This window comes from Palaemon carinicauda, chromosome 44, assembly GCF_036898095.1.
Source record: "Palaemon carinicauda isolate YSFRI2023 chromosome 44, ASM3689809v2, whole genome shotgun sequence".
Lineage (NCBI taxonomy): Eukaryota > Metazoa > Arthropoda > Malacostraca > Decapoda > Palaemonidae > Palaemon > Palaemon carinicauda.
Window position 1 is genome coordinate 18,055,480 of NC_090768.1, and position 24,263 is coordinate 18,079,742.

The following is a 24,263-nucleotide window of genomic DNA, read 5'->3' on the forward strand; positions in this document are numbered from 1 at the left end:
TTGAGTTACTCACCAGTGATTATAAGCTATGTCTGGAGTAGGGAAACGTTCCATAAGTAAAGTTGTTTTAGAGGTTGACTAAGAAAATTAGAAATATAATTATTAATAAGGAAATACCAATGATTCGTGAAAGTTTACGTGACTGTAAGGGCTGCTTTTATGGTCCTATACAGCAGGGGAACACTTCTGTCTATAGAACCTCCACAGTCATTTTATCATGTTCGTTCGAAAGTAACATTTCACACGGCATGTTGCTCGTTTATGGTCAAATCCACACTATCGAAGCACTTTGAGAAGAAGGAAGTCTTCAGTTTCCTCTTGAAAGCCTTAATACCTTCAGTCTTTCGAATGTCTAGTGGGAGCTTATTATATAGTCTCGGTGCGGCATATTTAAAGGCTCTTAAAGCCTACAGCACACATATATCTAGGTTCGAACAACCATCTGTAATTATTCTCGTGTCAACACGATTTGTTGGCAGCACAATATGTAGCAATTATCTTAGATATTTTGGACGTCCGGTTCTGATAACTTGATGGGCTATTGTACATATTTTAAACTCAATTCTCACTTTAATAGGCAGCCAGTGTAAATTAATAAGAGTGATCCTTTCTAGAGGTGGGACACTTTTTATCAGTCTTGCTCCTATGTTTATTATGTTTTGTAATTTCTTAAGTTGCACTTTAGGTAAATTGTCGTAGATGGAGTTACAGTAGTTAATCATGGTAATAATAAATTTAGTTTATCACAAGTTTCTTTACTGAATGCTCATCTAGGTACTTTTTTATGAAAGCAATGTTTTTAAGATGATAACCAGCAGTTTTTACTGCATGATTTACTTGGTCATTAAAAGACAAATTACAAGATAACACCGCTAGAGAGTTATTGTATCCTGTGACTGGCCAGACAGTACTACATTGGATCTCTCTCTCTCTCTCTCTCTCTCTCTCTCTCTCTCTCTCTCTCTCTCTCTCTCTCTGGTTACTGCTCATTTTTTGTTTTGCCTATACATACATTCATTTACACTTCTCCTCTGTCTTCATACACCTGATACACTGAGATTACCAAACAATTCTTCATTGCTAAAGGAGTTAACTACGGCAATATACTGTTCAGTGGCTACTTTCCTCTTAGTAAGGGTAGAAGAGAGACTTTAGCTATGGTAAGCTTTTCTAGGAGGACACCCCAAAATCAAACCATTGTTCTCTAGTCTCGGTTAGTTCCATAGCCTCTGTACCATGGTCTTTCACTGCTTGGGGTAGAGGTCTCTTGCTTGAGGGTATAGTCTTTTTAGAGTCTAGGTCATTGAAAAGCTTAATGCTCAGGCAACCATACTTATTCCCATAATTTTTAAACCCATAGTAATTTCGGTTAGTTTTATACGCATTTATTTCTCGATTATTTACTCGTCGCCAAGAGATAAGTCATAAGAAGAGCTGGGTGGAGTGGTTTCATGGGGTGCATAATTGTTCATTACTTCTTATATCGTTTATTTATTTCCTTATTTCCTTTCCTCACTGGGATATTTTTCCCTGTTGGAGCCCTTGGGCTTGTAGCACCGTGCTTTTCCAACTAGGGTTTTACCTTAGCTAGTAATGATAGACTAGGGTTGCAGCTTAGCTAGTAATAATAATAATAATAATAATAATAATAATAATAATAATAATAACAACATTGGTGTATGTTTTGTCATTTGTTCTTTCATAGCATCATAAATGAATTAAAATCCAAACTCTTTTTAATGTTGATTCTTTATTCGTCATGATTCAATTAACTGTATTCTCTCACTTCTGTGATATCTGTGATTCTTCTTTCTTTGTGTGCGGAACTTTTATCATTTCCCTTTTGTCCTTAAATCCGCATCGGACGTATTTGTTGTATTGTCATGTTCCAAACCTTCAAAATCATAAATGGAATCCTGTGACAGCTCAACTCGCAAACCTGTTTTACGATTTAGTTGTTGCGTCAAATGATTGGACGTGACGTCCTTGACAGCTGTTTCCTGGTTGACAAAAGCGTTTTGCATTTGTCAATTTTCTGTTCCCTTTTTTTATATTTGTAAATTCACTGTTGCAAATGCGAAGTTGGAATGTAGTCGAAATGGCTTTGCGCTTATTAATTCAGAATTCAATAAAAGTCATAATAAATTGACGCCACTATTAAGCTTGTTATGCAAATCAAGCCTTTGCTTTGCACTTTGTCACATATTTGAAAGTGCGAGTGCGCGTGCGCGGACTGTGCTATGCGAGTGAGCTATCAGCAAGATAACTGTAGGAAGAGGTAAATTGTGAATCAGCGAAGACACTTACAGAATTGAGTGTAAAAAGCGTAGTTTGGTATAAGTCGAACAAAACCTGAAACATAGCTGTGCTGTAACACTATCTTTCAATGTCTTAGCTCGAAAATATTTCGTTATAATTGAATGATATATATTAATCTATGTAAAACGTACACACACACACACACACACACACACACACACACATATATATATATATATATATATGTATATATATGTGTATATATATATATATATGTATATATATATATATATATATATATAGCATATAGTATATAGTATATACACAAGAAGCGTACACAAGACGTTCCCTTCTGTTTTCTCCAGACCATTTTGTTTAACTATTATGTAACTAAAATAATTATTTGATATAGTCAGAATGATATGTTAGCTTCTCGATATCTTCATATATTATCGATACACTTATCACTGCAAATCCTGCAATCGACAGATATATGTAGGCCACCTATAAGCGATTTGGACTTTTTTCTCTGCAGTCCAGTGGTCGAAGTTAACCTCATTGAAACCTGCTGCGTGTGAGTTCGAAGCCAACCATGGAAATTAAGATATTTTCATTTATTTCTACGTTTGATTTTGGCCTTTGTAGAAATAACTGAGTCTAAAGAGCATGGTTAATTCAAGAAGTTGATAAGCAACTGCAAATATATACTGTAAATCTTGCGAAAAACTGATTAATAAATGTATACATACACACACACACACACACACACACATATATATATATATATATATATATATATATATATATATATATATATATATATATATATATATATATATGGTATTTTTATATAATGTTGCTGGATAGTAATAATAAATGTTATTAAAGTTGGATCGTGTTCGCTATTATTATAGTCGTTTCTGAACATTATTGTCAGTTTCCATCCCCTTTTGTACCATCCATTTAAGATTGATGAGCTCTTTGTATGTCCCCTATATATCACTGCACTGTATATCGTCTCATATATGATCGTATTGTTTCTAATCGCTTCGGTGCGCTACTTAATACATTACTGCTCTGAACGAGAAACTGTAGACTTCAAAGTCACAGTCGAGAACCGAAACTAGTAAACATGTTGATCATTTTACAAAATAGTTTTCTTAAGATAAGGATTTTTTTCTTTACACTTTAATCTTCAATTATTTATTTCGCCGCTCGATTGTTGTCCTCATCTTTTTCTTCCTTTCTTTCATCCACCATTCCCTGTTCCGAGAGATCAGGTCGATGTGCAAAACTCGCAAAACTGTTTCGAGCGATTCGGTGGATTAATCGTCTCTCATTCTTTGTGGTATGTTCTCATTCACGGAGAGAGAGAGAGAGAGAGAGAGAGAGAGAGAGAGAGAGAGAGAGAGAGAGAGAGAGAGAATCCATCATTGTGTGGAAACGTAAATCTTGGTTTTACAAAAGTTCAAATGTTGAAGTACGACACCATGTTTTGTGAACATCGTAATAAAAAGGCTTTGTAAATAGTATTAATAGCATTACCGTCTATCAGAGGCCTCAGGAAATAATAGCTAAGATGTCTAAGAAAAGTTCTCATAAGAGGAAAGATCATACTCTCCTTTCAAGAATCAAAGGATTTGGGAAAAAACAAAAGATTTCGTTTGTGATGAAAACTTTAAATGAGAGAGAGAGAAAGAGAGAGAGAGAGAGAGAGAGAGAGAGAGAGAGAGAGAGAGAGAGAGAGAGAGAGAGAGAGAGAGATGAAAATGGAGAGCTTCCATTAAATATAAAATTAATTAAGTAGAATGGGAAAAATCTGAAATCAATAAAATTTTGAGAACTCATGATCTTCATTTTGGGTTCAGGTTTGAACCCCTTTTAACCTGCCTCCTGTTTCACATCACCTCTTACCTTCCTCATTTTATGTCTTCCTTAGAAGTGGTGTGAATTGCGTAGATGGAGAGGGTTTATAGCATGGAGGTTGTATAAACCTCGTTGGTTTATTGCTTTCTCTCTCTCTCTCTCTCTCTCTCTCTCTCTCTCTCTCTCTCTCTCTCTCTCTCTCTCTCGCTACAGAGTTAAATATTTGCATTAAAAAAACGGTAAATACCTTGCAACATTTATTCTAGGGTTTTTCCCGTTTTAAAAACGGATATATTGACGTAAAGGGGTGATAATACGGACACCAACCCATAAAAGATAATAACAAAGTAGGGTAAATATTTCGGTCGCCTGTATTTACTGGAATATGGCCGAGAACAGTATATTGTTACGGAGAATTTCCGATTAAAATTACGGTTTTTTTTTTTTTTTTTTACAGTGTAGACTGTTAGTTATAGTCTTTTCATTCCAATGGAATATTTAGAAACTGCCTACCCGAGCACTTTATGTGAGGTCTTTCTCTATAAGACATTCAGGTATTATCAGACTTTCTTAAGTAAATTAGGTGTAATTACTTCTTACTTGACGGGAAATGGTTGTAAAAAAAGTCTTTTAGATAACCAAAGTCATCGGAGATGATGGTAGATGTAATTGTGTTCTCTTTATAATTGGAACTATTGGTAAGTTCAACAGATTATTATTGTCCATGCAAAAGTGTCTTTCTATATGCGAGAGACTTAGATTTTCCAATGGTACTAACTGAATAAATCTTCCTTTCCACGTTTTAAAGGCGACGATTGTTGACATAGAAGATATCATACACATAATTCGGAAAAGAAAAAATAATAAGCCGATAATACTTTTAAATGGAGTTAGTGCCCTACAATCAGAGGGTTCTAAAACAGAGTAGAGAATTAGAAAGGATGACATGGAAGAAAAGATAAAGGAACATCTATAAGATTTCTCGATAGTGCCTTACCACAGACACTCACATACATTTACACACACACACACACACACACACACACACATATATATATATATATATATATATGTGTGTGTGTGTGTGTGTGTGTGTGTCTGTGTTTATGTGTGCGTACACACAAACACACACACACACACACACATATATATATATATATATATATATATATATATATATATATATATTATCATTAATTTCTAAGCTACAATCCTAGAGGGAAAAAGCAGAATGCTATAATGTTATATTGCTTGAAGAAATAATCTTAAAATTATGAACACCTTCTTTTATAAAAAGGAACATAGAAAATGGACATGGAGAAGCCCAAATGGAGAAACGAAAAATGAAATAGATTTTATTCTCAGCGAAAAAGTCAATTTAGTTAAAGGTGTAACAGTGTCAATCAAGTTAAAGTCAGGCGATCATAGAATGACGAGAAGCATAATTTATTTAGAGCTAAGGAAAGAGAAAAAAAATATGTTAAAAAGGTAAATAAACATTCCTGTAATCTTTAATTGGTGAACTGGAAGTAAGTTAAGTATATATAAACAGTAATTTGACAAAATTTGTATGGAAATCCTCATAAGAGATATGTGGAAAAGTTCCTAAACTAAATCAAGGAAAACTATCAGGAAAACCAAAAATCTAATAGTGAAAAGATTGGAAATGCTGGTAAAATCCAAGAGAGATGAAATGGAATTAGCAGAACTATCTAAAAACAATAAACAAATGAAAAAATCCAAAATAATCGTAAATACAATTATCCCAAATGGAAGAAACGCTAAAGAAAGAAAGAAGCATTTAATTGATAAAAAGGAGGCTTGGAACAGGCCGCCAACAGATGTTTGCTTTTTAAAGATGAAAATGGAAATAGTGTCCACAGTACAGATGGAGTAATAACAATTGCATAGGATTTCTATAAATTGCTATACAATAGAGGAATAAATAATTTCACCAATAGAAATAATGAAACCCCTGAGCCGTTACCAAACTTAACAGTAGGAGAAGTAAAGAAAGCATTAAAAGGCATGAAAAGAGGCAAAAGGAGCAGAAGATGTCCTAAGAATTGATTTAATAATAGATGGAGGAGATTTCATAGAAGTAAAACTCGCTGAACTCTACAGCAAATGTCTGCAGGAATGCTCAACACCAACAGCTTGGAAAACTTTTATCATTATACTAATTCACGAAAAGGGAGGCACAAAAGACCAGGAAAATTACCGCCCAGTAAGTTTACTCTCCATAATATATGAAATATTTACAATTCAAAGCCTCAGCCGTAATGAAACCCCTTCAAAAACAATGAATAGAAGAATCTTATGTTAGATCACTTGAAAATATCTATACAGTAAGTACTGGAATCCTAAAACTGCATAGAGATAGGGAGAACATTTCGGTTGAAAAAGGAGTTAAGCAGGCAGACCCCATCTCTCCTAAATTATTCACAGCATGCCTAGAAGTTTTTAAGAATTTAGATTGGGAATATGTAGGAATTAATATCAAAGGGGAATATCTTCACAACTTAAGATTCGCAAATGACATAGCTGTGTTTAGTGAATCATGGGAGGAAATACAAAAGATGATAGAAGATATGAATAAAGAAAGCAGAAATGTAGGACTGAAAATTAATGTGAGTAAAACTAAGATAATATATCCATCTATCAAGACACTTTCCCCAAATTTTGGGGGTAGCTGACTTCAAAAAAAAAAAAAAAAGAACAAAAGGGAACATTTATTCTCTTAGCTCCTCCCAGCCTGACGAGAGATTCAGCCGAGTTTATTTGGTACTGCTAGGGTGCCACAGCCTACACTCCCCCCCCCACCCCCTCCCGTTATCCACCACAAATGAAGCTTCATATGCCGAATCCCCTTCTGCTGCTACCTCAGCGTTCACCAAGGCTACTGGAGGAAGAAGCAGGGCCTATCGGAACTGTGTCACAAACGCTCGCCATTCATTCCTATTTCTAACACGCACTTTTGTAACTTTCACATCTATCCTCCTTTCACCTAGAGCTTTCTTCACTCCATCCATCCACACAAACCTTGGCGTTCTTTTTGTACTTCTCTCATCAACTCTTGCATTCATAACCTTCTTCAGCAGATGGCAATTTTCCATTCTCTATACATGGCCAAACCACCTCAACACATTCATATCCACTCTAGCTGCTAATTCATTTCTTTCACCCGTTGTCACCCTCACTATTTCGTTCCTAACCCTATCTACTCGAGATACACCAGCCATACTCCTCAGAAAGTTCAGCTCAAACACATTCAATTTCTGTCTCTCCGTCACTTTCATTCCCCACAACTCACAGTTGGTACAATCACTTTCTCATACAGAACTCTCTTTACATTCATTCCTAACCTCTCTATTCTTTACCATTGCCTTCACTGCCCCTAACACTTTACATCCTTCATTCCCTCTCTGACGTGCATCTGCTTCTACTCCAGCAACAAGAGACCCCAAGTATTTTTACACTGATCTACTTCCTCGAGTAACTGCATTCAACATGACATTCAACCTAGCACAACCCTCCCTTCTCGTGCATCTCATAACCTTACTCTTACCCACATTAATTCTCAACTTCCTTCCCTCACATACTCTCCCAAACTCATTAAAAGAATCAGGAGAAGGAAGAGAAGACGATGTATTGACGAACTAGGAAAGTTTGTGGGTGTGTACTGGTACATAAAGACCATAAACAGACACTATTGGAAGGACATATCTGAGGCATTTGTTCTGCAGTGAACTAGTAACGGCTGAGGATGATGATGATGATGATTAGTCATATATATATATATATATATATATATATATATATATATATATATATATATATATATATATGTGTGTGTGTGTGTGTGTGTGTGTATATGTGTGTATATATAATGTGTGCATGTATGTGTTTGTGTGCTAGACATAAATTAAAGGTATTTGTAAAACCAAAGCTATATATAAAAGACAGGAGATGAAATAACACCATCCCCACCTATCCGACAGTTATATGATGTATTGTAGAGGAAAAGATCTAAAATAATTATCAAGAAGTGATAAAAAACCCTCTAGTTTATAAAAAACCAATGTTATTAACTTTAATCTATAATCCAAGGCTGAATGAAGCTACCTTAACCACAAACGCATCATAAGATACGTGCAAAAGGAGATAAACAACTCAAGTTATTAACGAGATTCAAAAGATATTAAGCCAGGAGAACTCGCCAAACCATCAATTTTCATGCCATTATTGTTTCATGAAAATCAATACAATTCACATCTTAATGAACAATCTTTGTAAATTTTTAATATAACCACCAACATTATAAGAAATAGAACGTCACAAATAAAAGATAAATGAGAAACTAACAAAAAATACGTATGCAATACATCTAAAACCAAAATTTATTTAATCTTAAATCAAATCCCTCTGAAAATATTTTTTTTTAAATGTTTGAAGGAGTTAGCAGCAATGTGAATGAAAACAAAAATGACAACAAAATATTTGTAAAAATTAACGGCAACGGAAACTATAACACCCAAAACTAATGTTAAAATGACAATTCAAATCAAAATCGATCCATTTCCAAATCAAATAGATATTAGCAAAGCAGTTAATCCCCATGATCTGACAACCCTTCCCTAAGACGTCAATCTTTAAATTAACCAATGGAATGTAACAGATCTTAAGCGGGGTTTACACGATCAAATGGTTTGTCGAACCCGGTTGTCGTACCTACTTGTCAAATGGTTCAAAAGGTGGAGGCAGTCACAAATGCATAAGGTTTGTGGACAATGAAGCCCCGCCCACAAAAGTCAGGCTAGATCTGATTTTCTTCGAACAGTTCGACGAACGTGTGCTACAACCAAATACCCCGTTCACACGCTCGATTATCACTACAAACACTTGTCAGTCGAACTGCTTTCAACGAACCGTTCAACCGTGTAAATCTCGCTTTTGATTAGAATTCTTAGAGTGAACTACTGAACCCAGTCCATTTTCCTTGCTAAATAGCTGTGTATTGAAGATGGCTAGGGCAATGGTTGCTCTTCTTTTGACGACACTTCTGCATTCTAGCCATTAAAGAAGTTCTACCCGCTTGTGTATGACATTATTATATAGCCTTTATGGTTTCTTTATAATAAATACACGCCACTGTGCTCGTACTTATGCAATCCCTTTTTTTTTTTTTTTTTTTTTTTTTTTTGTCGTCGTCGTTACTTCAGGTTTTCCTTTTACATTAGTTCGCTTAACTTCCATGTCGATATCTATTTCACTTTAGAAATTCAATACCAAAATTTTTTACGTTTTGTTCAATTGTATTGTAGATGAAAATCATGTTTGTGCTCAGTTCCTTGATCAAATACCTTCCGCCATCTCCTCTTCCTCTTTGGGAGTTTTGGACAAGGATATGGTCTGCCTAATTTCTTTTGATTTTCATGTACGTGTATCATGAACCTCACTGCAAAAAACAATGTAATGGACCAAGCTCAAGATCATTTAGATAAGTAACAATACTCAAGAACAATGATCCTTCAGTTAGTATTATGACCGAAATCGCTTTTCTGCTCTTGTCGGTTGTTTTCGCACTAAAGCTTTGCTCCGATGAAATTGTTAAAGTTTTTTATAATTTATGTTATCTTCTTTATCCGAGCTGTTATTTTTTAAAAGATCTTTACCCCTTATTTAGTGTGAATATTTTAGGTTATTCACACACCGTGCAAACTTGAAAATAGAAAGGAGTGATGCCCACTCATTTAATTTTTAATCATTTCATATTTCACTACCCATCCAATTTGAATTCATGTATATCCACCAAGTTCAGACAGGTGCAACGCCCTTTAGACAGAGATTGGCCAATTAATAATCTCACAATTTTACCTCTGATATAGTGAATTAAAACTAATTAAAGTGCACCACTTTTAGTCAATATGATTACTTTTGATATTATATAAGTATAAAAGAATTTATTCCTCAAAAAATTACTAATAAAATAAGTCTATTCTAAAGGCTAGGAGAGAGAGAGAGAGAGAGAGAGAGAGAGAGAGAGAGAGAGAGAGAGAGAGAGAGAGAGAGAGAGAGATTCTAAAATGGAGGAAACCCCTAATCCCGGTGTAAGATGTGTGACCATCATTTTGGATTTTGCGTCTCAACACCTTTGGCTCCCCTCGTGCTGCCGGAAGTGAGAAGTGTGCTCCCCTCATGAAGGGGACGAGATGATATTCTCATAAGCGAGCTCTGCTTTTTCAAGTCTTGGGGAAAATGGTGTAAAATTCACTTTTCGATTTTGGGATATGAGGGACATTCTCTCTCTCTCTCTCTCTCTCTCTCTCTCTCTCTCTCTCTCTCTCTCTCTCTCTCTCTCTCTCTCTCTCTCTCGAGTTGTTTTCTTTCGTAAAATACATTATTAAAAGCAGAATAGATTGTAAAGCCATAAATTTTCTCTCTCTCTCTCTCTCTCTCTCTCTCTCTCTCTCTCTCTCTCTCTCTCTCTCCTCTCTCTCTCTCTCTCTCTCTCTCTCTCTTTCTATATATATATATATATATATATATATATATATATATATATATATATATATATATATATATATATATAATGTATGACATCTGCTAATATTTTCCTGCCATGTTTTGCTTTTGTAAATGTGTTAAATGCTAAATAGATCTCTCTCTCTCTCTCTCTCTCTCTCTCTCTCTCTCTCTCTCTCTCTCTCTCTCTCTCTCTCTCTGCGCAACTATGTTTACTAGAGAAGTGCTTTTGTAACCGGAGTAGTAAATGCTAAATAGATAAGGCCACATATAGCTATTTCTCTCTCTCTGCTCACACATCTTTTCTAGAGCAGTCTGTTTTAGCAACCACAGTGTTAATTACTGAATAAGTTGTAAAACCTCTCTCTCTCTCTCTCTCTCTCTCTCTCTCTCTCTCTCTCTCTCTCTCTCTCTCTCTCTCTCTCTCTCTTTCAATTTAGTCATCAAGAAAATCGGTTTCACTTCTATAGTTTGGATCCTGCACCTGATTTTGATTTGTTTCTTTTATTTACTTGAAGATTTTGTTCGTATTTGTTTAGCAAGGGTCATAATGGAAATATTTCGTTTTGATAATTGATAAGCTTATATTCGTGCGTACCATACATTACTATTCAAAAGATCTAAAGTCATGAACATATTCGTTACAAAAAAGTAAACAAAAGAAAGTTTAATTTCCAACAATTCTTCCCCCCTCCTCTTCTCTCCAGCAACCACCATTAAGGCAAGGACGTTAAACTTCAAGAGGTGCTTTGATCCCACCTAATAGCCAGGATTCCCTAAGCACAGATGACCTGGTTAACTTAACTAGATGTCTTTGTCCCAGAAACCGAGTTCTCGGCATCTGATGACATCGAAGAGGTTGGCCATTAAAGCAGTGATGTCATTAATTAATTAGAGTGGTTTCAAATAATTTATGCTTAAGTGTTTACATTTCGACTGTTCGTGTCATCTTCAAAAGCCTTATTACTTATCACATTTAATGTGGCAGTAACTGTGTAATCATCTCTTTAACTACGATTGAAGAGTTACTTGATTAAATTTGGAACAAGAAATTACCATGTCTTGCAATATTCATTCACAGCAAATAGCATTTTGAAAGGAGACCTCTTCATTAAGATCCCAAGCATTAAAATTTCCCAAAAGGAAAATCTCCTGTTCATTAGCACTGTTCTTATCTCTTACTCATACGGCAGTTTGGCTTAGGGTTTTGTTAGCAAATTTTGCTAGCTTATATTGGTTTCATCTTTGTCTCTGTAAGCTGGTCTTTACCTAGTTTTTTTTTTTATGCATTTCAATATTATTAACAACATAATTAGCCTCTTTAAAATTTCTGTTTTTCAAAAAACTTCATTGTGTATTGATGTTCGGCACCTATTGCTTATTAAGTTGTAAATCTATTTTAGTCTTCCGATGTTATTAAAGACTAATGAGCTTGTACTTATATCGTTCACTGACCTTTCGTATTCTTTACTTACTACGTACTGAACGTTATTTTGAAAATGATATAAAGTCCCTGATTAGACATCCTAGTGAATGTTTTGTTGACTTTAGTCGAACTTAATTTCGTTGCAAACTTTTTGTTGTGTTATCAACAGACTTTTGAACAGATTTAAAATGAATTTACTTAAAGTAGAGTGGGAGAGTCACTTTCTAAAGATTATTTATTAAATGATTAATTAAATTTGTAGACTGTATCACAGTATCAGAAGTGCAAACATACACATGCAGTGAGCTTTATTCATGCAGCTTACAAGAACTGAAGTTGGAAAGCGATCACTTTAGAACAGAGCAGATTAATAACGTGTTTCAAATTCTTATTCCCTTCCTAGTGTTAAATATAAGTTATTCATATTAATCTCTAAATCAGATTGCCAAATTCACAGCAAAATTTCTTATAGTTTTTAAGTTCTATAACATGAGTAAAATATTCAAATTTCAGCCAGTTGGCTACATGCTATAATTTCGTTAAGTGGCAATTGAATCATCTACAGTATATCATTTTCAGTGAGGTATACTGTACAAACGTCAAGTTAGGGGAGTCCGTGGGATTGTAGTTCTTACGTGTTTACGTTACAGGGATGAGTTTCATTTGCATTAAGTACAAACGAATATATTTTACTGAACTGTTATTTTGACGTATATTCAAGACGCAATTTCTTTAAAAATCGTGTATTCGAATTTTTTTGTTATTAGATGATAATAATATTCATATATTTGACACATACAAGTGACATTTTAGTAAGTGCATGTTTAAAATAATGAAATAAAATTTACACATTCTTTACCTTACCAATGAATAATGCTGTTTTGCGTATTTCCCAGTGAGGGTTATGACTTTTTTACCGTAATGAAACTGGCAATTATGTAGAGAATATGAATAGGACTCGCTTTTTCATCTTAATTCGCTAATTCTGAATTAATTTTGAGCAAGCGCAGTTTTATACAATGGTTAGAATAATCTTGTAGTACTATTTAGTATTTCTTACTTACTGATAAAAAAAACCTTTATTATAGAGCTATGTATAATCATACAATGCATTCTTGCATTCATTGAGGAACCCCCCCCCACCCCCACCCCCCACCCCCCATGTCACCATCAGCCGTTGCTAGTCCACTGCAGCACAAAGATCTCAGACATGTCCTTCCACTCGCGTCTGTCTATGGTCTTTTTCTGCCAGTCTATACCCGCAAATTTTCTTAGCTCGTCTATCCATCTTCTCTTCCTTCTCCTGCTTCTTTTGCAAACTCTAGGGACACATTCTGTTATTCTTAATGTCCATCTATTAAATGGCATGCTCGTTATATGTCCTGCACATGTCAATTTCTTTTTCTTACATGCTGTTAGTATATTCTCTGCTACTTTACTTTGCTATCGTGTCCATGTTGCTCTCTTTCTATCTCCTAGTGTCATTCCCATCATTTTTCTTTCCATAGCTCTTTTAGTAGTAACTAGCTTATGTTCTAAGGATTTAGTAAGGTTCCAAGTTACTGTTGGATAAATTAATACTGCTAGGACCATTTGATTAAATACTTTTCTTTTCTAGAGAACGTGACATTTTACTTTCCATAACCTCATTTTGTTTACCAAAAGTTCTCCACCATGTACTGCATGTGTTTCACTGTTGCCAGTCTCTTACACTGTAACGGTATTTTCTTTTTTATTGTATATCTCGCTCTACACCTCACTGTTAAAACAGAACCTGTTTAAGCCTGTATTTTCATGAATTATTTTGATTGAATTTTTGTGACCTTACCCTGACCCTGTTGTATATAAGCTTACTACCTGTTGAAATAAAGTTAATTGCATTCACCTCGCCTCTCGGTTACAGCATAACGGCTCACTCTTAAAAATTTCTTCTAGGCATGCTGTGATAAATTTAGGAGAGAAGGGGTCTCCCTATCTATCTCCTTTCTCAACTGAAATGTTCTCACTATCTTTATGTAGTTTTAGGATTGCTGCATTTCCCGTATAGATATCTTCAAATGTTCTATCATAAGATTCGTCTAGTCCTTGTCTTTGAAGGGCTTTCATTACTGCTGAAGTTTTAACAAAATCAAAAGCTTTCATATAGTCTATATTGATTTTACCTTTAGTTGGTTAATTACGTGGATATGGTCAGTTGAATAACTGCTTCTAAAGCCTGCCTGATCTTCTGGTTGATTAAAGCCTAGTTGTCTTTCTATTCGACCTAATATGATCTTTGTAATTATTATTATATATATATATATATATATATATATATATAGATATATATATATAGATATATATATATATATATATATATATATATATATATATATATATATATATATATATATATATATCTATATATATATATATATATATATATATATATATATATTACTGAGAGTAAACTTTTAGGGTGGTAAATTTTCAGGTCTTGTGTCATTTTTTTTTTTTTTTTAATTCAGATAATGATGAATTTTTTCCAAGTTGTAAGTATAGAGCATTTTTGCAGAGTTTTGTATAAAGTTCAGCGAGTTTTACTACTATGAAATCTCACCCATTCATTATTAAATCAATTGTTATGACATCTTCTCCTGCTGCCTTGCCTCTTTTGTGCCTTTTATTGCTTTACTGTTTTTTCTACTGCTACTATTGCTTTAGGCACGGGCTTAGTTGTTTAATTATTTCTATTGCAAATATATTTCTTATATCGCTATTGTGTAGCATTGTTTAGAAATCCTCTACAATTTTTAACACGCCATCTCTTTTGTCGATAATATTTCCAGTTTCATCCTTTAAAGCAAATATCTGTTCTCCTCTTCTTTAGTGTTTCCTCAGTGTTTGATCTGATTGTGTTTACGAATGTCTTGCGCTTTTAGTTTGTTTATTGTTTTAGATAGTTTTGGTAATTCCATTTCACCGCTCTTGGATTTTTACCCTCATTTCCAATCTTTTCTTTATTATGTTTTTGGTGTTTTCTAATAGTCTGGTCTTGTTTATATGATTGATCACTTATGATTTTAAGAATATACGAAACTTATACATTGATTTTATATGTTTTTTTTATCCAATCTTCATTCTACGTTATACCTGATGAGATGTGATATTAGGGGTTTGGAATATGATTTGACCATCATCTTTACTACCCAGGAACAGCTATGGGTAATGATTGCAACTCAACTCCACATAGCACCAACATTAAAGAACATAATTGTTATTTTCAGAGAATTAGATCCTCATTACTTACCAAACCTGTGAGGTTTAAACATTTTTAGCCGATCTGTTTACAGTATGAACTTTCGACCCTAAAATCATGTAGTCCTCTATACAATTGAAAATAGAAAACGTATAATAATCGTTGTACATAGAAAACTATTTTCATTTTTAATTGGGATACTATTACGAATATCCTCACGTGCATATCTCTCTCTCTCTCTCTCTCTCTCTCTCTCTCTCTCTCTCTCTCTCTCTCTCTCTCTCTCTCTCTCTCTATATATATATATATATATATATATATATATATATATATATATATATATATATATATATATATACAAACTTTTCGGTCATGCTCAGCTCTTCCTGTCTTTCAGGTAAAGGGAATAGGAGTAGCCATACCCTAGGGAGAAGGAGGACGTGTGCGTGCATATCTATCTAAATATTTAGGTGTTATTTATGATGGGCCGTGTACACTAGTACTGTAGAATGTAGTTGGATACATACATAAGATACTTGCTCCGTAATCCATAGTTCACAGTAAATCAACTATAGTCCATTTCTTTTAGCGAGTCATATTTGCACCGACTCGCAATGGTGCCTTTTAGCTCGGAAAAGTTTCCTGGTCGCTGATTGGTTGGAATTATCTTGTCCAACCAATCAGCGATCAGGAAACTTTTCCGAGCTAAGAGGGCACCGCTGCGAGTCGGTGCAAATATGACTCGCTAAAAGAAATGAACTATAGATAAGAAGGAAAGGCAAAGAGATGTTGTGTTACCTCTTGCAATAGGAATTTCATAGCAAGTTTGCTACTTTTTTCTAAAGTATCAAACTCATAGTTAGATTTAGCGAATAGAAAGTAAATTACTCTGTAGTTCTTTAACCCGAAGTCATCAGATGCATTTGTCATAAATGGATTAGCATCCAACTTGGAATGATCGTATCCAGGCGATATTTTAATCTAATTTCCAGATAATTGCGGTGTTTTTAAGTGATCAGTGAATACATGGTAACTAGAATGCCGGATAATTTTCTTGCAGCTTCATCTCAATGGTGATATGGGTTGGAAAATTTATAAACTCCTCATGGGTAGATTAAGTTTCTCAAGGGAAACACATAATAGTTTGTGATTTTTCCTTGTACCTGTTTTATTTCTAGTAAGTTTAACCTAGAAAATACATCTTAAAGGTAAGATCTGTTAAGTTTATGTTCTGTGAATTCTTCTTCAGTCTTCGTACTGTTCAGGAATATTTCAACAAGATGTGTAGATATGCATGTATGTATGTTTGTATGTATCATCATCATCATCATCATCATCATTATTATTATTATAATTATTATTATCATTATTACTTGCTAAGCCACAACCCTAGTTGGAAAAGCAGGATGCTATAAGCGTAAGGGCTCCAACAGGGAAAATAGTCCAGTGAGGAAAGGAAATAAGGAAATAAACTCCAATATAAGTTTAAGAACAATAATAACATCAAAATAAATCCTTCGTATATAAACTATAAAAACATCAAAATAACAAGAGGATAAAAACTGCAAAACAGCATGAGTAAGAAAAACAAGATAAAATTGTGTGCCCATGTGTACCCTGAAGCAAGAGATGTCTAACCCAAGACAGTGGAAGACCATGATACAGAGGATATGGCACTACCCAAGACCAGAGAACAATGGTTTGATTTTGGAGTGTTCTAAAAGAGCTGCTTGCCATAGCTTAAGAGTGTCTTCTATTCTTACCAAGAATAAAGTAGCCATTGAACACTTATAGTGTAGTAATTAACCTTTTGAGAGAAGAAGAATTTTTTGGTAATTTCATTGTTGGCAAGTGTATGAGGAAAAAGGAGAATGTGTAAAGAATAGGCCAGACTATTCTGTGTCTGCGTAAGCAAAAACGAACTGTGCCGTAACGAGAGAGATGGATCCAATATAGTAGTCTAGCTAGTCAAAGGACCCAATAACACTCTAGCGGTAGTATCACAACGGATGGCTGGTATATAGAAGGCTTATAAATAGTGTCAAACGGTTCAAACCTCACTATATGAATGATGCTCTTAAATCTCATTTTGCATGCACTCAAGAACTTCCTGGATATCACAGCCGATGTTTTTATTGCACCTTTCACGCTATCTATCCAATAGTTTTAAGCCTTTTTCTCTTCTCCCTCCTAGAACTTCTGTATCCTAGAAGCTAATCGATTGCTGTCTATTCCATTTAAGGACTGAACCAATTCAAATGCTGTAATCGATCTAAAATTTTATTGTTAACGTGCTGCCACTTCTATGTATCTCTAGTTTTTCAACCCTGTCAAATTAATTTCATTATATAAAATCACATGCTCAACGTAAACAATTCTGCTCAGCAGTTTACCATATTTTTATATCATATTCATTCTCCATTCATACTTCATTCTTGTAAAGGAGATTTGGTTCTATAATTCCTCTAAACATTCTCACTTAGACTCTTACAGAAAAGTAAATGTTTACTTATCTTTTGCATGCATCCTGTTCCCGTTATTGTTTCTTGTATTCTATGACTCGCTCTTTTCTCATCTTGCTATAATTTGACACATATACTCACGGGTACTTATATGAATCATCCGGTGCTATTCGCTTACTGTACTATCTAGAGTCTAGACTAACATTTATTACTCTATTTTTCTTGTGTCCATTTATCCTCATAAAATGACTCTTGTTGACATTATTCACAACTTTCTCCTCTCACAGATACTATCAAACTTTCTTCAGTTTTTGCCGTTTTTCATCAATGTTCCCAATCGGGCCATTATTTGCTTCAAACATCAACCATTACACAACACATTTTCCTGTACCACAACTTTGCATGTAAATTCAGCCTCCTTGTTCTAACATCTTGCATCACTCCATCTATAAACATGTTTAACAATCATGACATTCATAACACAACCTTGTCTTAAACCCATTTTCAATGCAAGCTATTACCCTTAACTAAAGCCTTCCATTTCTATTTGAATTGCTGAAATCTAGTGCAGAAAGCTTCAACATTAGTAACTCCCTATGTCTACGTAGAAACATCATTTCCAGTTCTGTGCCATTTACTTCTCTCTCTTCCTTCCTATATACTAGGCTATTGCTCGTATGACCTTCTAGGTCTTTCTCGCTTATCTCCTCCCTCTATTTTATTATGTCATTTCACCTTCTTATCATCATCCATTTTTTTTTCACATGACCAACCCATCTCAAAACACTAATTTGTCTTATCTCCTGTGACACTTTTTTTTAATTCCCTAAGCTATCTCAAGATTTCTAACCCTTTCAGTTCTTGTGTTACTTAAACTACTTGAACAATTATCTGTACAGCTTCTACCTTTCATTTTTTTCCCTTTAAACATCACACTTCACTTTTATAGAAAGAAAGGGATTTAACAAACCCCTCATATTTTTCCACTTTGGTTTCCATAAACACAATATTTCTTCCTAAGCTTTTTCTTTAACATGCATCCTGCTATCTTCCTTGTTTCACCTATTCTCTGGTGTCTTTTCTCATTCTTCCATCATATATGATATTCTCTACCAAATATCCATGTATTTACTGCTTCATTCGTCCACCGTCCATATTAAGGTTTATTCTGATTTATCTTTACTCCCATAACATCACCTCTACCTATCGATATCCAAACCTATGTGGCGTCTTTAATAAACTATCTGTTCGGAAACTTGTTTTTAATGGTATGAAATGGTTAATACATATGACGATATCTGAAACTGTATGTTTTGCACTATGGTAGCAAAACAATTTCCTCTATTTTTTGCAATTTTTTTCGTTTACGTTGCTTCTCAATATGACCGTCTCCGCCATGCGTGGTATGTCTGTGGTCCGTGGGTATGTCATACATGTCTATCGTTACATAACTTTATCAACATTTTCGTGAATTACTCTCCGGATTTCACGATCACACTTTAGATTATGGGCAATGCCATTTGCAGTCTGTTTCTGAAGTATCATGCTTTGTATACATTTATACAAATTAGGATTAACTGTATATGATACTTTTTGTCAGCTGATGCATTAACCACATCACCATAATCCCTATATTGTTATGTTTTATTTGCTACAGTTTATTTTTTCTTTCTGTTACTTAACTTTATACCATACTATGTATTCTAGTCATTGCATCATCTCTAAGTCCTTATTTTCAACAATTATTATCATTATCTCTAACTTACCCAGTGCATTTTGGGAGCAGGTATATTCGTCACATTTACATCCAATAATGATTATCAATTCTAGAGACAATTTCTTAGCTCTAATATCTTTATATACATATTTATTTTTTATGTTGACGTCTAGACCTAGGGCAAGTTGCTAAGTCACATACTGGTTCATTCTGTGTATTTTCTAGTTTAGCAATTATAGAAACTCGTTCAGCGATTGTAATTGCTTATCAACAACTGGGTCATGTTGCTCAATTTCTTGTCTCATTTTAATAATTCTCTTTAGTTTTCCTCACTTTTAGATATTCTCAAGTGAATTTTTTTTCTTCAAGTCTTATAAAGTTTTTTTTTTAAGTTCAACAGAATAAATTTTACTAAGAAAAATAGATCTGGTTTTCAAAATCAGAGAGCAGTGTACCACAACTCACTCACTCCCATAATTTGATGCCATGAAGTGAAATTGTACTTATTTTAATAACAAAAAAAAAACCTGTTTAAATTATCAGTGAGGAAGGAAAAGAAGCTGGGAATGGGAGGCGATGCGGCTCCTGTACTCAAGTATGGACTATATTTCCATACCCGCCTTTTTAATATGGCTGCTGTAGGTCACACACTCCTAGAACCAAGTAGAGACACGTGGTTTCCTATTCAGTCATATTATATATCATTGACAATACTAGTGATTATTTGAGGTTTGTGAAAAGTACAGTAATGGCAGAAGAGACTACATATTGGAACCTAACACCAAGAAAGCAGTAATAGTTATGAAAACAAGGTTGAATATGATAGAATTTAAAGAAAATTATAGAAACAGTATTGATAAGAATAGGCTTTGTGTGTTGTGTAGGGAGACAGGATACTATGGAGCATATGTTTTGCTGTAATGCATTAAGAAAATTCAGAAACAATGGCAAAGAAGTACGGGATTTAGAAACACCAACTAAAGATGTTGCCAGGTATATTAGGCAGACCCTGGAAGTTAAAAGTAAAAGTATGTTTGCTGTGCTGTGTGTGTAGGAGGTAACTAATGATAATTAATTTTCTGCAGATTGCGCCCCTTTGCACCTTTTACGCTTCTAGTAGTGTGCCCACAACCACAGTGTTGTGGAGAGAGCAACGAGGAACCTGAAACCCGGAGAAGTGTAAAAGAGTGTTCTCTGTAACTGCTCTCTGAATTTGCTGCTGCTAAAATCATAAATCCAGGGGACCAGGCATCCTTAAAAAAGAAGAAGAAAAAAAAAAAAACATATAGTCGAATTACCCATAGTCCTATCATCGCAGACTTTATTACAATCACCATGAGTCAATTTTCACTACCAGACATATGAAATTCCTATCTACCAAAAGACTATATAATCACTTACCATGGGGTTTTGCTTAACTTTAATGGCTTTACGTTTACTTGTTTGGTATGATGGAATTTATGTAATTCGTTATGCATGTTTCATATCTTGAAAGTATTTGATTTAATTGCAAAACTGTGTGAAATTTAGTTTTATGCATTGGCTTAAATTGGATGGTACGAAAGTTGAAACTTCATAACAATCAAATGTTCCCTCCTTGTTGTTTGTTGCCCACCGCTCGAAATTCGAAAGTGAAAAAGTCATTGCCACATTTGTACTATTTTTATTTTTCCATATATTTCGGTTTTGATGATGAAATACAATTGTTTTTTATTAACCTAGTTACAATAGCGATAAATAAAGCCAGTAAACATCGCTGTCGTGTACTTTGACAAGACTTCCCGTGCCCGACATCTGAATTTAAGGATTTTTATTAACTCTAGCGACCTCTCGCAGGGTATGAGCGTACATTACAACATATACAAAATTATAATTTGACTTGCAATAATAGTATAAGATGGCATTAAAAAGAAGCAAAACTACTGTGCATATATCTGATAGGCTGACTGGCCGTAGTAGTACTAGTCTGTTCAGTTGCTAACTTGACAGTCGACTCGTTTTCAGTGAATCAGTATTATCAGTAATAGTTGAACAGTCAATTGTGTTTGTGTATGTCAACAGTCAACTCCAGTAGTCGTTGGCCACTGGATGTCTGGGCCATGCCGTCAGTTATAATGTTACTTTGATCTAATAAATGTGTTTGTTGCAGCATTGCATCGTCAATTGCTGAGTGAAATTTGCAGAGGAGACACTTGTGATAACCTGTCGCTACCATGAAGTTCAGAGGTAAAATGACTGAAGGAGGTTGCATCAAGCAGTTCATAAGTAAGTGCATCATTTACTTTTGTGATTTACATTTACTTCATTCAATTCACATTATTTAAAGTTTATGATATCGACTTCAACTAATTTCGGGGTTTCAATACCTTTTTACTATATTTTTATCCATTTGAAAGATAATCATTTGGTAATGGGGAATTGGCTTCTAGTTGCCAGTAGGCCAACCTAAGGTTTCTTTTTTTTTTTTTTTTTTTTTTGTAGGAATTATTCTAAGCTAGAATAAGATATATCTAGGTTAGATATTTGATAGGGTAATCTCAAGAACATTCTAGCTAGTCTATAAGTGTACTATAAATTATGTACTGGTAGCTGTTAGAAATCATGTACAATTCTGTTCTTACATTATATGTCTTTTACTTATTTCTTGTGGTACCCAGTTTATGAGTAGCCTAAGCCCGAGACCTACTGTTCCGACTGCCTTAGCACAACCTTGGAGCCGTTGTATATCAGCGGCCAGTTCCTCGCACGTTCATTAAAATTGGACAACAAACCTTAACTTTCCCCCCCTAACCTAGCCTACAAGCCGTGTCCTTACCTACTTACCTAACGGGGGCCGCCTGCGACCCCCCTTACACTGCCATATTCTAAGTTAGACAATAATACATAGGTGGCCGCTATCATACATACTCCCCTAAATATGTACCCTTACAGTAGGAAAAGTAAACAGTGACCTAATGTTCCTTTCCTAACCCAACCCAGAACGCTAATGATGGGGCTAGGGTCTTTAGGTATAGCTTTATTTGTGCAGAGATACTTTGATTTATGTTCACGCAGTGTCTCAGTTTAGGCAAGTGGCAATGTACAATAGGAGACAATGCTTCAATCCCAGTGCTTGGCTTAATGCCTAAATCCTATATTCAATTCAATTCACAATGCTTCAATAATGATGACATAGCGTCGTATGTGAGGCTAAGTGTGAGCAAGAGTTTTACTGTAGTGGTTAGATGTATGCCCTCATATTATAAATAAAGATTTGGGAGCAATTTGAGCATGTGTACGTTAGATCATGTCTCTTGATGCGTTGCTAGGTCTGTACAGTATGCAAAAAAACTGGTAATACGTTTTTATTTTTGTTTCGGACAAGTATTATTCTTAAGTTACTACTTGGTATTAAAACTTATATTTCACTTTGTGTATGTATGAGATTACGTTGGTCCATTGTTATGTAGAATTTTATCATAGAAAAATATTTTATCGTTAAGAAAGATGATGCTTGAATAATATTTCAAAAAAAAAAATGAAATATGTTAGTATAGCACGAATCCTTGTGTCACTGTGACTCCACGAATTGTCTGTCTGGATAAAAGGAAGCTGGGGAAGAGGGCATCAAGATGAAGAAAAATCAGTAAATTTATAGAAAAACACAGGGCAACATTTCTAAGAGAAAAAAAAAACTTTTCTTACAAGAAATGATGTGCTTTCAACGAATTTGACCTTTATTTCCACTGAAAATAAGCTGTTGTACCGTTATAGATACCCCCCCTTCCCAAGGGACACAGGTGGGAACCTGTAATTTTGAGTGTGCAAAAACAGGAAAAATCATGATTATTTACCACTTTTGAGATTGTAAAAAGGTACAGAACCTAACAAGCCCACCTAACCTAACCTAGTAGTTCCCAGGTTACAGCCCCTAGCTGGGGTCAAGCCCCCTGGACCACACAAGCCCACCTAACCTAACCTAGTAGTTCCCAGGTTACAGCCCCTAGCTGGGGTCAAGCCCCCTGGACCACCCTTCCCAGTTCACAGCCCCTAACTGGGGGCCAAGCTACCCAGATCACTAAAAATATTAAATCACAAATAAATATGAAAAGTACAGGTAAATAACAATTAATTGTATACATTATGATTGAGACGTGGAAGGTTAGGGGGTCGTCGGGATCCTCTTGCCACCTGGTGTTGTTGTGGGGGGGTAGAGGTGTAGGGATTCCTTATATTTGGTACCAACATATTCAATACAAGGAGCCCCCGGGTAAAGCCAAAAAGCCAGATTGGCAGGGACATCCACCCTCCTAATGGGTGTCACCCCTAATAAATAGTGTAGGTTTGTATTCCAGTTAAGGAACAAATGACAAATTCGTAGATAATTGGTATTATTCCTAACAATACAAACCTTTAGCTATTCATACAAACTTACCCGCCGACCCTATCCCCCTTGAAGTCCTACCTCCAAGCAAAGTGAGCTAAATCAGAGGTGTGTGAGTGGGACTGGTAGCAAGCTACCCTCCACCCCCCACTAGCTAGTGGGATGGGTAGTTAACCCTCGCTAAAATTTTAATGGCTCGTGCGTTGAGCTTCACCAAAAGTAATACCCCTAATAAATAGTTAAAGGTTTGTATCGTTAGGAAAAATACAAATTATCTACAAATTTGTCATTTTTCTGGTTACGCAATACCCCGAGGGGTCGGGAGATGAACCGCAGATGGTGGGTGGTAGACGAGAACCTCTGCAAGGAGGCCAATGTTCTCGTCCCTCCTCTGGTACTGATGCTGT

At 35.0% G+C, this 24,263-nt stretch overlaps 1 protein-coding gene across 3 annotated transcripts in view; it reads left to right on the top strand.

The window, feature by feature from the left end:
• Positions 1-24,263, top strand: part of Hus1-like (Hus1-like checkpoint clamp component) — a 128,021-nt gene that overhangs the window by 12,009 nt on the left and 91,749 nt on the right. The window contains exons 1-2 of one of the 3 annotated variants that reach the window (XM_068366552.1): positions 21,234-21,330; positions 21,643-21,758. In XM_068366552.1, coding sequence (XP_068222653.1) covers positions 21,707-21,758 — 52 coding nt within the window. In that variant the 5' untranslated portion in view covers positions 21,234-21,330; positions 21,643-21,706. Of the gene's footprint in view, positions 1-21,233; positions 21,331-21,522; positions 21,759-24,263 lie in introns of those variants that run through there. The other 2 variants (XM_068366551.1, XM_068366550.1) reach the window with 2 other exon arrangements.